Genomic DNA, 17,708 nt, shown 5'->3' with positions numbered 1-17,708 from the left:
GCAAAGCACGAATGAGTGACGAATGATTGGGGAACAGGCAGGAATCCTGAGAAGGGAAGGGGAGCTTTGCAGGACGGTAGTGGTGGCGATAGCGCCAACAACTGAAAGATAAGCGCACAGTTCTCAACTGAATACGTATCAGGTCGTGCCGCACAGCTGTTAAGTGCGACATATAAATTGCATTACCTCGAACTGAGTAATAAACAATGTCTCTGACGACAATAGAAACACATCAAGAAATGTTTCTCAACAAGAGTTGTGCTAAATAAATCCTAAAGTAATTTATATATTTATCATATACATAAAATATATAGTGACAATATTTATTTTTGCGAAAACGTAATATATTGCAATAACTAATCAACAATGGCTGATTTACAATTAGAGTTAAATGCACCATTAGAACTGCGGATACAAGAATTTAAAAATGATCCGGAAAAAATGCAGGACGTGAACGATTTTTTGACTGAATTATTCAAGGAGGCCCAAAGAGAAGCAGAACAGAGAAACGGAAACAAACAAAAAGGCAAATTGGTGAGTAAACCAACTTATTCACTTATTGCAATAGTTATCAATTCAAGGAGAAATAATTTATAAAACGTTTGTTTTTCTTTACTACGACTAATATTATTCGTTAGATATCTGAATTTGTTGTTCTAATTTGTTTTACTTTCTTTTTTTCAGGACGCTTTAGGAATACAGAGTAAGTGTTTTCAATTATATCATAGGGCAGTGCAATATATAAGTATTTGCATACAAAATTAAATCAATACGTAATCGTTGGGCGCGCGTGGTTTGAATTTGAACTAAATTTATAAGCTTAAAAATTCGATTTTTATTATTTTTGTGTTTATACTTTATCATTGAATGTAATCTTTGTTACTATTTAAATGAGTAAATAATTTTAAATGTGGTGGTAGCCTTATATAAATAAGTGGTTCATTTATATAGGTCCATAATTTTTATATTTATATTTTTAAATAAATATAGTTAAATAAATATTTACATTATTAAAATAAAATTATAATCAGAATTATCTTTTTTTCTAATAATAAACGCAATTATTTGTAATTCTAATATATACAAAACTTATAGTTAGCTTTTAGTTTTGATAACACATATTAATAATACTGTATTTTATTTATATCTTTAGTTTATTTATTTCACATGTAGTTTGAATTATTATATATCTGTGTCTGAATAGTGATTACATTCTGCACCTTATGTTTTCTTATGCAATAATATTTCATACTTTTTCTTTTGACTATTTAATTAAACTTATTTGAGATTTACATTTATACGTAATAGTGTTTATTTTTATTAGATATATGCTATACATATAAAATACATATAAATTTGCAATAATGAAATATTAATCTATTTTATTAAAGGATATTTTGCGATAGGGCATAATCGATACGAATGTTTTGTTTCAAACATTATGGTATTACACTGTTTAGTTGTATCCCATAATCGATCGAATTATTAGAATTAAAGAACATTTAGTACACATTCATAAATTTAATATTGTGAAAATATTGAAATCGATTTTAATTTCATATTTCACCTTCCTTATTTCCCCTTCTCGGCGCCCTTTAAAAGTTCTATGTCCTTTTAAAGCCAGTGATGATAATTTAAACAGTTTTCCTTGATCTATAAAATCCTTTGGTGGATATTTATATTATTTTATGGATTAAAATAGAAATTTTAGAGATTTTTAGTTTTAGGTTCAACCAAACTTGTGCTAAAAATTATTCATCACCAGGCTAATTTATTCAAACACAATTCGTCCAAGCCATTTCCTCACAAATTATGAGCAGCGTTATCATTTAAGGCAAAACCACGTTAAATTACAGCCAACCTACTCTCTAAGTAGGTCGCTCGTTATAACAAAATATTCATTAAAATGGATTATGGTGTCGCATTTTATGAAATATTTCGTTCGTTCCTATATCACATAATTCTATTTTCATGAATTTATATATTAAAAAATATTTAGTTATAAGTAAATAGTGTATCAAATGATTAAACATTCAGTTTCAAATTCATTGAATTAATAAATTCTAACAAAATATTACTATTTTAAAAGTTTTGTTCTTATAATTATTCTGATAGAACTATTTAAATTTGCATGTGTATTTAAACAGATACTTAAATGGTCTGCGTACTTTCAAACGCTTAGAGGCAATGGATATAGTTGTAAACAATTTCCTTAAAAGCTTCTATTAACGAATCCTTGATCAAATTACCTCGTTAAGTAAATTACTTCATGTTTTAGTTACACTAACATCAACTCTAAAAATTCCCAAAAAATAAAATTAGATTAATTTAACTAATTATTTGCTGCTCTAATTTTTATATGAAATTGTTCTCATAAAATCGTAATTAATTATGTCTCTACTGAAGATAAATGGCTTTTAGACATTGATACATTTTTGTTGCATTTTGTGACTGTCTAAACTCAGTTATAAAGATGTGAATTTCATAGACGACGGTTGTTCAAAGGATGCTGTGGAAACATTTCCTCTGAGACAAAAGTTACCCGCCTTATCGAGACGAATTTTGGAGAATGATGTAAACATGGATAATGAGCGAAATATAATTTTCGTGAAATAATTTTTTTTATGAAGTTAATGAAATGTTTTACTTCCTTGTTTGCTTGAGAATTTTCCTGACAGTGGATTTATAAATATTGTAAGCAATATATGTAATATGTACCGAGTATCCTAAATTTCTTGCATTGGCTGTTACCTACTCGATCACATAGTGAAAAATTGACTTCAGTATCCAGAAATAAATTCTCTTAAAACATTGATTGGTGCAAACGGCATTCTGGTATCTATGACTATAATGAAATTGGAAAAAGTTTCTGAAAATAAATAAAAAAGTAATTACACTTTTTTAAAACATACAAAAAGACTATTTTCGTAAATATTTCGTAAACAATTATTACAAGTCTATATTATGATTTAAATTTGTTCGATTAGGAAAATAATTAACATTTAACTCATCAGTTCATAATTTTTAGAAATTTTAGAAACATTAATACATTTGTTTAAATAATAATTTATTATAATAATTTACAATGTTTTTAATTACAGATGGCACGAAAAGAATTGGAGCATCATTCAGCAGGGCACGGTCCTCCGCAAGGACGTTTGCAACACGCATTTTTACAACAATTTGTAATTGTACCAATCAGGTGAAAAGCGCAGTTACAAATCGAAATTAAAACGAGCGAAATAAGTAATATAATGTGTATCTGTGTCTAAATGTTTATTTGTTGAGCTGTTATATATTTTTTGAGTAAATAATGTTGATGTTATCTGTAGCCATAATTTATTATTGTTTTTCTCCTCTGGTGTTTAAAATATAATGCAATAATGAGTACGTATAACAGTACCAAATAATTAATATAAAAAAATAATATTTTGTAAATATGTATATTCCTTAAATACACTGAAAATTTTACAATACAGCAATTATTAACAAGTAAAATATTACTTCATTCATGTAATACAGAAGAAATTTCTTCACTTATAAAATAATCTTATTAAACAATTAAATAAATTTAAGACAATCGGAATAAATAAAAATTACTAATAATTATGTTGGGTAAAGCAATATATTGTATCATGTATGTGAGGTCGCTGGATATTTGGTATTGTTGTAGAAGTTATCTCCTGTACATTGTTTAAAATGAATGTTTATACAAATCTGAGTCTTTCATTACTTCCTAAATATCTATCATATCAAAAAAAGCCTTTCACAGAACTAATGTATACCTTGAATTATTGATATTTTTACACAATTTGAAACTTTTATACTTATAAATCTTATGTAATATTTTATAAATACTCTACTTTTTTGACTGATTATAATTTATTTATGTATAGCTGTGGATCTATATCTTAATTTAAATAACTTGACAATCAAAATTTATAAGACCCACTAATACCTTTAATTTGTCCTTTAAATAAATGTATGTTCAAGGTAGCAATATATTGAGAGTTTTATGTTGTAATTACAGATATATAATAAATTTGCTGTTAAATATAGTGTTTAATTTACTACCAATTACATAAATAAGTTAATTAATATGACAGTTTATTGTAACAAAATAAAATACAATCTCAATTTATTTAATCATTGTATATTTTATTACATTATATATACACTTTAATTTCAATCCATCAAATAATATATGTGAACTACTAAATGGAGTAAATAACTTATAAAGTTGATTATCTTTTAACATATGTGTATTCTTTATATTAATAACAATAACATTTTCTTCCCGTCCAGCATTATTGTACTCACATTCATATAAATTGTGTCCATATTCCTCCCACTGCTTTTTAACAAAAATTACAATACAGTTATCCTTAATCACTTTGTCTTCAATTTGCCCATAATTCCAAAAATTGATCCTTGCTTTTTTCAAATTTAGTACATTTTGTAATTGCCTAGCCAATCCTTGAGTTTGCCTTTTCCTCTTCTTTGGTTGCATCGGCTTACAAAATATTTTATCAATTTGTTCTTCTGATGACCATTCATCATTCAATCGATTACCACACTGACTTGGAAATGTTTGAATGCATTGGGTTGCTTCAAATGCTTCAGTTTTTCCTGCATCAATTATTATTGGTGTATTTTGAGACAAATTGTTTAGGTTATCTGAGTCAGACATTGAATTTGTCAAAGTTGATGAAACTGAGTCTAATATCTTTCGATTGACTTTGAACTTTTTCCTTTTCCTCTTTATCAGCTTTTTATTTTTAATGATTGGTGAAGTCTCACCTTTTGGAACTATAATATTATCAGATTTATTATTTATATTTCCATTGGAGTTAGTAGTTAAGGCTGAGTTTTTAAGAACAATCTCTGAGTTACATTTGCTTGCACCAGATATTGGTGGAGGTGCATAATATAAATTTTCATTATTCAAACTATCAGAACTGTGCCAAGTAATATCTAAAGTCTCTCTTTCAATTTTCTCTGGTTCGTCAAGAATATTTCGAATCCAATGAATTGAAAATGACATGGCAAATTACACAGAACACATAAATTCAATGGTTTTTAAATCATTTAAATTTAAATTAAATGTATTCCATTTGTTATTTAATTTTTTGTGCTATTCCAAATAAATGATATTTTGAAATTTAGGAAAACATAACCTTAAACAATAATAAATTTAGGCAACCTGGTTTATTGTTATTTTTTGGTGTGGGGTGTATTTTTTAAATCTAGTAGTAGTATTACTTACTTACCACAATTTTCAAATTGTTTCATTTATTAAATTACAACCAGAAATTTATATTATGTTTATCGTTTATAGGGTTGCATACATTATGGTCTTAAAGAACTAAATTATTTTTCATATAAATAGAGATTATTGAATTAAAAAATAATAATATAATATTATTTTGTTACATCAATATTTAATAATAAATTACTATTTTGTAGCTCTGATCACCTTTTTAGATTTTAATTATCAATATTGTCCACAAGGAATAAATAACACCAAATAACTTAAAAACTAAGCTCTTTCAAAGGTGTTTAAAATTTTGGTGTCAGTGGTAAGTACACTTAATATTTTTGAGTCCATGACTAAATAAAACACGTATCATTTTAATATTTAACTAAATGGTACAGATTAAAGCAAACTTTTATTCTTTGTAATTAGTGGTGCAAAGAAGAAAAATTATGTAAAAAATATTCATCTATTTAAAGTTATTATGTATTTTATTAATTAAATTTAAACATGGAAATCACATTAGATAAGTACGACAATTACATAAATATATCGTAAAATATTCTATCGACTATTTTTTAATTAAAATTATTTTCCTAATATACAATATCTACCTTTTTATACTTCTTAAGTACTGTTGCTGCTTTTAATTATGTTCCTTAAAATGCTTCATTAGAAATAAACTACAAAATATTTATAAAGGAATTAATCAAAAAGCATATTAAAAGTTATAAATAATGTATAATAATTTTCATTTCAAACCTACAGTATGGCCTATTTGAAGGCAGTATATATTTGTGCTTTTTGTATGATTTTAACAATTTTTTTTTTGAAAATATATACTTAAAGACGAAATTTCGCGTTTTTCGGTCAAAGCTGAAATCCAGAAATACTGTCGAAATACTAAATATTCTTTTTATGAATTTATTTTAGTTAATCATAAATCTGTAGAATAAATTGCACAAATAATCTAATTTTTCAAGAATGTTAGATTTCCTAAAATTTTTTCAAAAAAAGATTGTTAAAGTCGGACAAAAAATACAATTGTTATGAGGGTGTCTTGCTTCAAATGGGCAACACTGTATATATCAAGTTGTATTTAAAGTTAGGGGTGCAACAGTACATACCAAAGTATATAACTTATACATTTTAAACGATACTGCACGTAAATGATGTTAAAAAATTCTATGTGACAAAATACCAGCAAAAAGAAAGAAGTTTTACGAGTACCTCTTTCCTTCTTGTAAGTAAGGATGAAGGTGCTGATATGGATGACTTATGCCACAATTGTAAAAGTTGAGCATTTCTGAATAAGCAAGATGATGGGGATCCGATTTGCCGGTGAGACTGTCCGATCTGTTTGTCATTTGACTCTTAACATGACTCTCCGAATTATTACCATAGGCCATATTGAAAAGAGCCTCGGGATCGCATACAAATTTATATACATACCTTTCACCTAAAACATATAAAATATACACTGACACAATTAGATATATAATTAACATTTTCTGATCTACCTGCCACTTTTTGCATTATTCCTTTTTCATAGTAGTACCTGAGGGATCTACTTAATTTGTCATAGTTCATCGCAGGACGATTTTTCTGAGCTCCCCAACGTCTCGCAACCTTATTAATACATATTGCTTAATTGTTAAAATATATTTTAATTTGGCTTACCTCCTCCGGTTCAATCAGTTTGAATTCCATCCCTCTGCCAGTCCATGCTATACAACCGGCACTGGCATCAGGAGCATCCAGGAGGGCAACCAGAAATTGCCACAGTTGCAGAGATCCCCTCCTTCCACTGGTGTTTTGAATTGGATTTGTTCTCTCCTGCGAGTCTCTGTTTTTGTCTTCTAAAACAATGTCATTTTTATCATTTCTTAGTGAAATATTTGTTTTTTATAACGACGAATATTTTTTCGTCTTTGATTATATATGCTTACTCATAAGATCTAAAGAATTTTGTTTCCAACTTTGCTTCAAATTTCCTGTTTTATTTCTGTCGAGCTGTATTCTAAAATGACCTGAAACAATAAGCCATAATGAATATATCAATATTTATAAAAATAAAATTTTCGATCACTTCTCTTTGTCAACTTTCTCGAGACTCAGTTAAATAAGTGCAAACTAATGAATGTACCCGTTTGAAAAAATCTTTTACAATTGATTCGTAACATCCCCCCATTTTTTATTGACTTAATTAAGTTAAGAATAAGACCGTGCATTTCCTTACCCTGCAAATATGTAAATTTCGTTTGAGGAGACATGAACGTGTTTTGTTATTGCAAATTCAAGTCATGTTCCGGATCTCAACGATATGAAAAACGTGATGAAAATATTGTGTAACATTTTATAGAAAATCAAAATTGATTCTTTCCCGATTAAAATCCACATGGAACGGCTCCTGCGGATAAACATATTATTAGAGGGCGCAGGCAAATAAGCGGCTTTTCGGCGTAGCCGCAGGAATCACAATTTGATTACCTCCCGTCGGCGTCTAACCGGGACCTGATTCAACATCTATCATCGCTATTATTTTCGACGTTTTTTTATCAGATGCTGTGTATATGTATATAGAAATAGTATATAATTAATATACTTACTGATCTACAGTTGTTACACACTTGACTTACTAGATGTTTCAATTATTAATATAAATTATTTGTAAGATACACGTATATTGATTGTAAATAGTGTCGAATTTCTATAAGTCGTACTTCGATAACTCGTTCAGTAGGAAAGAAACTGTTTTTATCCAATTATTTCTAAATACCAAAAAAATTTACGCAACAAACATAAATATTTACATTAAGAACAATGCCTAGTGATCAAGTAAATGTCCACCAAAAAAACTCTGTCTATCAAAAAGGAATCGAGAAACAAGACTTCATTCGAAATATTAATCGAAGTGAAAGTGTAAAAAAAATTAAATTTAAGGATTACCATCGAAACAAGAGGAGATGGTTTGTTTACGACTGAATAAGTCGATCGTTTCCCATATTATTAAAATATTTCAAAAAAAATAACCAAGTGGAGGCCAAATTTGTTTGAAACTGGATAATTTTTATGTAAAAAACCCAATCTTATCGTCAACTAAAATTATAGCCAACCAGAAGGAATGAGGCTTGCTGATGGATGGAAGTTCGTTAGACTCCAGACCTACAAGAAAAATATTCGTTTCTACTAAAAATGTGGAACATCAATTTTGTCTTGCTTAGAATCACATTCACTGGATCACATAACAGTGGTGACGAGTAGTTTCTGTGATTTTAAATATCCTACAGGGATAAAACTACACAAAAAGATTGTTATAGCCACAATGAAACATGGTGAACAATTATGCTATGGAGATGGTTCAATCCTTCTGGCGTAGGTTCCCTTAGACTAGTTTATGTACAGGGATATATTAAACATCAATTTTCATCCAAATATTGATGCTCTTATCTGTGTTCAAATAATTGATCTCAAACAAATCCAAAATTGTGACGGATTGGTTAAAAGACCAAAGCATCTATGTTTTTTCTTACTTGTCCTAATCTCTAGACATCAACCCCATAGAAATTTAAATAAACTGTTAAATTAAATAATACTGATTTAATCATTAAACATTTCTTACAAAATTAAAATAGCTTGTGTACTTTTTATAATATTGTGTAAAAATAACAATAGAAAATTAATATTATTAATTATTTTAAGTTGCTATAATAATGTCCACTAATGTACACATGTAACGAATGTTATGTTATTTTAAAATCAAAAATAATAATAATGTAATAATTTAAAAAATATTTCACATTTGATATATTCTAAATGAGAAACAATTATGATGTTCAATAAATTATAAGTGGGTTGTTATCGCGTAGGTATGAGATGATTAAAGTAGCCCTAATTACGTTGCTCAACAAATATTAATACTGTAACGTAATGTTTACCGTAAACACCACATTCCTATAACTAGGGTTATATTAACAAACAATAGGCCGTAATGCAGCTTAGTAATTCAACACAATAAGGATTAATATTAATCGAGTTGTTTGGCTACCAACTTTTAGTAACCGCTACAAACCCCCTTGGCACAACATAAAACGGGCCCTGGATTTTAATTGAAACTAATCAATATTAATAAAGCTATTACATTCACCCCTTTGATCCATTATATCACAAATGCCTAAATGACTGGAACTGATACACGGCACGCGGGATTTTTATTCGTTCAAATTCATGGTCAAAATTGATATTCCATTAGTTTCAGCTTTTTGCTGTATTAACGCTACAATATTTGTTGATACTGTGTACTTAACTATTATAATTTGTGGTAATTTCAACCAATTTTCATACGTATTGTAATCAGTTATAAAAATAATTTTATGATGAAATTATTAGACTAATAAAAATAATATTAATTTAAATTAAAAAATTTATTATATTAAAAAATACCTGTAATTAATAATTATTAGAGGCTTACTTACCATCATAATCTCGATCTGATGGTTCCTGCTTTATGGCCAAGTGTGATACATTGTGTGCCTCGATGCTTGGTGAAATATGTGCTGATTCTATAATAGTTTTTGGAGACGGTGACGACCTAATTGGAAAAACAAGTGCTTTATCTTGAAGTTTTAACACTGAAAATCATACCTATTGTAAATTGAATTGCTATATAACCCTGGGTGTTGATAATGAGCGGAGTAAATGCCTTCAACGCCCTCGTTCGTCGGAAGGTACGGCGAAGAATAATGTGAAGATTTGCTCATATTGTGAATCATATTCGCCATTGGATTTTCCGACTTTATATCTGAAAAAAATTAATAATTTTTGCAGTTTCTGAACCGGACAAATGAAACATAAATAATCGTTTAATCGGATGCGTAAAGTAAAAGTACATTTACGTATAATTTACATCGTCGATTCAGGAATGCCTTGATGTCTCTAGGCGCACACAACAAACCGCTCTTTGTGGCGACATCAGAAAATATGGTAGCATAAATAGGTCGCCACCCGCTGAGCTTTAAGTTGCGAATTTACAAAACTAAATGGATGTTTGGTTTGCTGAAAGAAGTTCTGACAGGTTGATCTCTAAGCACAGCATGCACCTCGATTACAACCGTGGCTGCGCCCCCGATTCATGTCATGCAACAGACGCGACGAGGATTTACGATATATTAACAAGCAGATCCGCATAATGCTTTTTTTTTCATTTAGATAATGATAATGACATGGTATTTTATACCGAAATTGAATTTAGTTTTAGCGTTGATTGTATGTGTCTACTTGGTTTAGATACACCGTTTAACTCTCCATAAATATATTATTGTCGATACTGAATTGAAGCTCAAAAGCGAGGATTCCTTTAATCGGATCTGGAGGGAGCCAAAGCCGATAATTTTTAAAATTCCTGCAGCAACTTAATATATTTACTTTAGAAAGCATACAGTGGCGGATGGATAAGTTGATTAAAAATGATAGCCAAAGGCAAACGTTTGAAGGGGCGATGTACAATTTTTAATTAATTTTCTGATATCGAATATGTCAGCAGTCAACATGGTTCTCTCGTAAATATTATCACTAATTAAAACGATAGTCAGGAATATTTTATGTTGATGAATTTCTGGGTTTTAAAGCAAATAAATTTAGATGTTGACATTGGTGGATCAAATTGACATTATGTTTATTTTCTGTTTTTTAAAAATGTGAATAAATTAAAAAAAAAAAAAAATGTTTGTGTGTGGTTCAAATATTATAATTTTTAAACAATAAGTTAATAAAATTATTATATTTATCTGTTAATAATAGTATTTTAAGACAAACTTACCATTGGGAGAATGTTGATTTTGAAAATCAGAGTCTGGTACATATTGCTCACTATCGTCCGTTTCACAGCTATTTCCTATAAAAAGAAATAATATTGAAACAAATAAAGAATGTATCACAAGCAATTTATTATGAAAAACATATTATTGGTCAAACTAGACACGAAAAATGTATATTTTTTATATAGAAGATTAACTGAATTACCAAGGTATCTGATTTTTACGCGTTAAATTTGCTCATTAATGTTTTTGTTTCGATGTAATGGGGAGCGAGTGAGTGAGCAGACCCAGGGGAGATTTCAGAGACTGGCAACTGGTCCACGCTCAAGCTTCGAGGGTTAAATGCCTCCTCGCATTTGCGTTATTAATTATGAACAACTCGCTATTACTTACCTTCTTGATGCCAGGGTTCTCGCCAATCTACTGGGAATACACCTGAAACAAGCCAGATTTGTCGCTATTATTGTATTGTCGATGGTGGATAAAAAATGTTTCGGATTCGAATTATTTAGGTAGTATAGACATGCATAAAATTTTTGTATACTGTAATTTGAAAATACTGTGAATGAATTTATTTTTAAAATATATAAGCATGTTAATGACCGTTAGTATCGTCAGAATTACAACAAAAAAACTCAATTTTTTGTAGATGTGAAAAGTATCCTTACCAATAACAAGGAAAACAAACTTAAATAAATAAAATAAATTTTAAATAAGTATATATATATGCATATAAGCAATATTTGCCGCAATAACCAGTTGTGTAAACTGTTGTTAAATTAAATTAAAATTAATTTTTTAAGGTAATTTAATGGATAATTTAGAAATTAGTTAATAATTTTAGTACTTACCGGTAGGTGGTGAAGTTTTATAATGATCCTGATGAGACTGATAGCAAGATGTACCGAATGGAGAACCAAATAAACAACCCTTAAACAAAAATTAAATTAATATTATATGTTTTTGTTGCATCTAGGGAAAAAATATTATAAAAAGCACTTTTTGAGAAAATATTATTCATATATTCAATTTGACAAAATAAATTTCATATATATTGTTTGGATACACTAGTACCTTCTTCATTGTACAAAATAGATATAAAAGGTGTTTGAATAAATGTACTTTTAATAGCAAAAGAATTAGACACGATTAAAGTCAGTGCAACGGTAATATAGGGTTTGTTTTTAAATATGGGATCTTTAGATAAATTTGTTAGAAATTTGTTTTAGCAAATTAAAAATAACCTATTAATTAACTGTTATGACAGGTATGTTATTAGTTGTATATTGATATCCTTTTTTCTTTATCATTGATTTTACTCTTTCAATGGTTCAAATATTGTATACAATCAGAAGAGTTCGAGGATGCTGGTGTTTCAGCTATTATCCAAATAATTAGAGTAAATCCTTCCTGTACATATTTCGGTCTAATAAAACATTAACATTAAATATTTATTAGAACTGCATTTATATTTTATATCCGAAGTATATTTTCCGGAACTAACTTTCTAAATAATATTGGTTTAAAGACCCTCAAAGATTGATAAGCTTACGCAGAAACAGGGTGAAGTTGTACAGAAATTAAAGGAAATTAATGTCCGATCTTGGTTCTCATTTTAGACTTAATGTTCTATTTTTAAAACTATTGTGCTATAAGTCCTTGTCATGTCCTTGAGAATACATTTCTTGCACTCATCTATATTACTTTTTTCCTAATTTTAGAACAGAAATTTATCAACGTGGTAAACATTTTCAACAAAATTAATTACTTTGGAAATTAGGTATTAAGATTATTGAGGAAGTCAAATTCAGCTCACACATAACAATACAAAAAACAATAACCATTAAAATTTAAAAAAGGAGGTGATATTGTTTTATTTTAATTAATTAAACTTATAGTACTCAATCTACGAATGGGAGTAGTGATGAGTCGTACATTGTTTTAAATTGTCTGTGTTTTCTCTATAATAAAAATTATAATAGACTAACAGAGTAAATTCACATTAACGCTTTTACAGAATTTTACCTTTAAATTACATTTTTCAAATATTTCAAGAACAGGGGTTGTCATTAAAAAAATATTGATATTTTTGAATACTATTAAAAGTTTGAGTTTCGGTTTACGAGTTTTCTAAAAAATCTGTGAATTGAACTTTACTTAAATTTAAATATAACAATATTATTTTATCACTTTATTTTGTTGAGATGTTTTTATAAAATATATTTATTATTTAAAAAAAATTGTCTAATATTAAAATTCGTCCAATTATACTCGTGTTTTACGGAAATAATTACACCCATTATGATACTGATTCATAAACACATATATTCGAAACTCCATAGACGACTTTTGGGAATTAAAGTAAAACCTACTGGGATAATACTCAATTAACGAATACTTTCGTTTACAAATTTATTACCCGGAAAAATTCACTGGTCCACATTTGTATAACGAATTAAATAATTTCATGAACCGGAAAATATTTTTATAACCTACATATATTCACATACCTATAATTAAAATAATTAAAGCTTTTATTTTACTTGTCCTTTGATGAAACATGTATTTTGCTATTTTGTTGCTTTTCTCTGTAACTTTCACAAATGTAGATGTACAGTGTGTAACAAATTCAGTCCTGATTAATGACAAAAGCTTGGAGTGGCATTATCTAATTAATTACCAATGTCAACAGGGGTTCGACATTAGGGAGCTGCATCCAGTTACCTACACACTTTGAGAAAACAACAGAAGGGTCTTGTTGGATTTACAAAATGCAGTGGCAAAATTGTCACCAATATCACTAATACTGTATTTGTAACTAATCACGGAAATAATCAATGGTTATAATTAAATGCGAAATAATTATTGTGAATTACATTCAAAATTAATTGCAGGAAATTTGACAACAAACGTTATTAATTATTTGTTTATTAGTTCTAATAAAAAACTTTAAATCTAATTTTAGATATTAATTAACGATTTTACTAATTGAAAACGCTTTTTAATTCAAAGTCAATAATGAATACTATTTAATTAAGGATTATATAAATTATACACATGCAATTATAGTTTTGTCAATTTGCAAAATTAAATATTTAATATGCCGTTTATTGCAATGGTGCATTTATAAAAAATTTCCCAAAATTGATATGATATATTAAATGTAAATTAATGTTTGCTAAAATGCACACGACTATATACAAATATATCTAAATCTAATGATCATGGGTGCTCCCAAAATATAAAATATTCAAAGTTTTGATAACTAGTTGTTAAACGTATTTATGTAAATTCATTTAACTAAATATTTTATTGGAGTTTGAAAATGAATCTGTAATCACATTCGAGATAAGTTTTTGGATATTAAACTTTGCATCAGAGCAGACAACTTGGAGGATTTTCGCTGACATTTATTAACTGATATTGAAGGGAACACCTAATAAGGAAATGATTCAATTTTAAGCCACAAACGACTTTCAGACGGCGGGTGGATTTTTCCAATCTGGAAATGGTTTTCTATACAAGGCGGAACATATTTACTTAAATCAAGAGTGTCATCAATCAAAAAATTTATTTAAAGTAAACACACCATCAAACGGTCATTGAGCGACGTTAAAAATTAGAAATTGATAAATCGTGGGAACTGAAATGCTTTCACGGTAACGATGGGACCAATTACTTAATGAAATTTACTACAAACAGCTAATACAAAAGATGAACGGTGGGTAAACAATGCCGACGCAACACCTTTATTGTCACTTTGATCTGCTGCTAAAAGAACAGGGGTGGGCTGAAAGTGATTGTCGGAGGAGAAAAAATTAATTAACCTTCCATTTCGTTTACTAAATTGGACATAATTGGTTAATAAAAAATATATTAACTTACCACTTCCAAATATAAATTCATAATTTAAATAATAATTTCGTTTGAAAGAAAAATCAACTATAGAAGTAGACCAATGGATACGGTTCTGGGTGAAACAAAAGTCGAAGGGGATGCAAACAATAGTTACCCATGTTTCTATATTTGAACTAGTCATTGAGTCATTATAGTAATTGGCTTGGCACCTTGCTAGTGGCGGCATACTGTTCTAAATATTAGGATGGGGTCACTGTGGGACATCATGTTTCCTAAGAAGTCAATTAGTAGAGTGACAACAACTGCAATAGTCGAAAAACCAACTGTTTAATTTTTAGTTAAGGGAAATAAATACTTACCTGATTACTCTACATAGTAACCATAGTAATAGAGAATTAAGTTTTACTTTAAAATACTTTTGTGGAAAAATAAAATGAATTATTTGATTATAAAATTGTGTACAATTTACTTTTTGTTTAATGGTCGTTTTCAGTATTTCCGGTTACAATTAACTAGTTAAGAATGACTTCGATAAAACATTTAACATTTTGATGCCCCCTTATAATTAAGAATGTGTATTATATTTACATTTTTTATCAATACTAATTTATTTTAAAAGTCTAAAAGTTTATAGAACAAAATGATAAAAACTGTTTTTATTTCCGAAAATATTGCTTTTTGATATTTTTTCTGTTTCATATAATAATCAAAGCCTTAATAATTACTTTCGGTGATGTGAATATAAGAAATGTTTCTCTTTTATATTATACCATGATAATAAACTAAATTATTCATTTCTGAAAATATTGTTGATATTTTTGTTTTTTGTATTCTGTTTTAATAATAATATGTATGATATAATAATAAATATAATTAATAATAGAAATATTTTAGATATTCTATTAGATTACTTTTCAAATTAATTTTGTGCATTTTTTTTGGCATTAAATCATATTTTGTAAATTATCTTTGAGTGTGTAAATATGGTGAATGCGCCAGTTTAGCATATTTAATACGTTATTAAAAATGAAATTATTTATTTGAAACATTAATGAAACTATATCATTATTAAAAATGTAAAGATACATGTATGAATGATATTTATAAGAAAAAGTGGTTTTTAGAATTTGTGTAGCTAATTTAATTAATTAATATCTAATGAATTAAAAAAATATTGATGTTATTTTGTATTTTTTAAAATAAAAATTATTTACTTTAGTGATTATTTAGTAATTTTCTTTCCTATCCTCCTATAAAATTCTGTTTTAAAAAAATCTTTAGAGCTTTTCTAATTGAAAACAAATATTATATTAAAAAAAAATATTTGTATATATTGAATTTGCTTATATATTCGTGTTTCAACCAAAAATTGTTAAAATAAAATTAAAAAATATAAATTATAAGAATTGATTTTTCAGATTTTTTTTTAATTAATTTATGAAGCGTTTCAATAAAAATTTTACTCAATCTGATCATTTTAAAATTGCATATATTTCGAATTACTTACATAAGTACATGAATTACACGAAAAATAAAACACACCAATCATGCAATATCACTTACAAGTCGACTAATTTCACTAATAGTGGCCGGTACTTCCTGATCCTGGTTCATATCTTCCACGAACTCAAACAACCATACTACTACTCACTGAAACTGCGAATCATGCTTTTGACGTCGAACGACAACAATCAGACTGTTGCTTCTGATACAGATTTCCAGCAGGATGTTTACGGCGTATGTTGAGTGTAAATGTGCAGTTTCGGCGGGCTCCAAATACCGTTCTGTACACCTGAAAGATAGAGGGGGTGTGGAAAGACACGCCCGTTCACTCCAAAACGCCCCTTGGAGGTCTCAAATGCATATAATCTATTTAATCATTTAATGATTTTAAGTACTTTGCCTGAAAAGTTAAACATTAAACTTCTATCTTTGCTGTTGCTGAATTTAATGTTTTTACTTGTGCCGGTTCATTTCGCTTCGTTATTTTAAATTAATAATGTTCGTTTCTCATATTTACTTTAATATATTCCATTCAAAATTAATAATAATAGGGAGGTTTTTAAATTTCAAGGATTTTAATGAATTTAGGGTTTAAATGTTATACAATGTAATGGTTAAAATTTTGTGTACCTAACAGGCATGTACTTTATGTCGAAAATCAACTTTTCTGGTTAGTAAAATATTCATTGTGATTATGGTCACAACCAACAAGTTATTTAGTACATCACCATATACACATTCAACAATATTACTTTTAAGTCTGAAACTTACCATCGATTTAATATTAACACTTATTAAATTTATATTTATTTAAGAATTTGTGTGATAAATGCTTTGAATGGTACGTCATGCTCATGATTACTCAGATATATTATTAATTTGTTTAGTAGATTAATAAATCTCTACGATGTTATGAAAATAAATTGATAATTGATTTGTATTCATTCTAAAAGGTAACAAGATTTATTTTTATTAGAAAATAATAGTAAATAATTTCTTGTTGTTAGTAACAAATGAATTTAATTAAACAAATTGTTTTATGTACATATATACTCCTGGACCCTAAATTTGAATTATTATTCGAATAATTAATTAATAAACAATATCAAATAAAATTACTGCTCAATATCCTGTATATGGAATTAATAAAAATGCTTTTGGAAATTGTATTCACTTTATTCTACTTTTACAAAATATTATTAAATTATTTTACTTACACAAAATTATTTTTTTTTATTTGGACATAAGTTTTGAAATAATTTAATTTTCGAATAATA

The 17,708-nt window shown here is 27.8% G+C and overlaps 2 protein-coding genes across 2 annotated transcripts; one reads left to right on the top strand and one right to left on the bottom strand.

Moving 5' to 3' along the window:
* The first annotated feature begins 75 nt into the window (after positions 1-75).
* On the top strand, positions 76-3,716 carry LOC109609069 (uncharacterized). The gene is made up of 3 exons (XM_020025690.2): positions 76-534; positions 685-703; positions 3,102-3,716. Exons 1-3 carry the CDS (start codon positions 367-369, stop codon positions 3,230-3,232), a joined length of 318 nt encoding a protein of 105 aa, XP_019881249.1. The 5' UTR covers positions 76-366; the 3' UTR covers positions 3,233-3,716.
* A 2,113-nt stretch (positions 3,717-5,829) lies between these two features.
* LOC126264969 (ETS translocation variant 1) lies at positions 5,830-16,542 on the bottom strand. Its single transcript, XM_049964848.1, is given in 12 exon segments — positions 5,830-5,937; positions 6,485-6,713; positions 6,775-6,883; positions 6,935-7,183; positions 7,864-7,883; positions 7,978-7,985; positions 9,726-9,845; positions 9,899-10,055; positions 11,073-11,147; positions 11,464-11,505; positions 11,922-12,000; positions 16,492-16,542. Coding segments are annotated over 12 exon segments (1,176 nt in total). The 3' UTR covers positions 5,830-5,900.
* Positions 16,543-17,708: the final 1,166 nt, after the last annotated feature.

This window comes from Aethina tumida, chromosome 3, assembly GCF_024364675.1.
Source record: "Aethina tumida isolate Nest 87 chromosome 3, icAetTumi1.1, whole genome shotgun sequence".
NCBI classification, from domain to species: domain Eukaryota; kingdom Metazoa; phylum Arthropoda; class Insecta; order Coleoptera; family Nitidulidae; genus Aethina; species Aethina tumida.
This window is presented reverse-complemented; position numbering and strand designations above follow the sequence as displayed.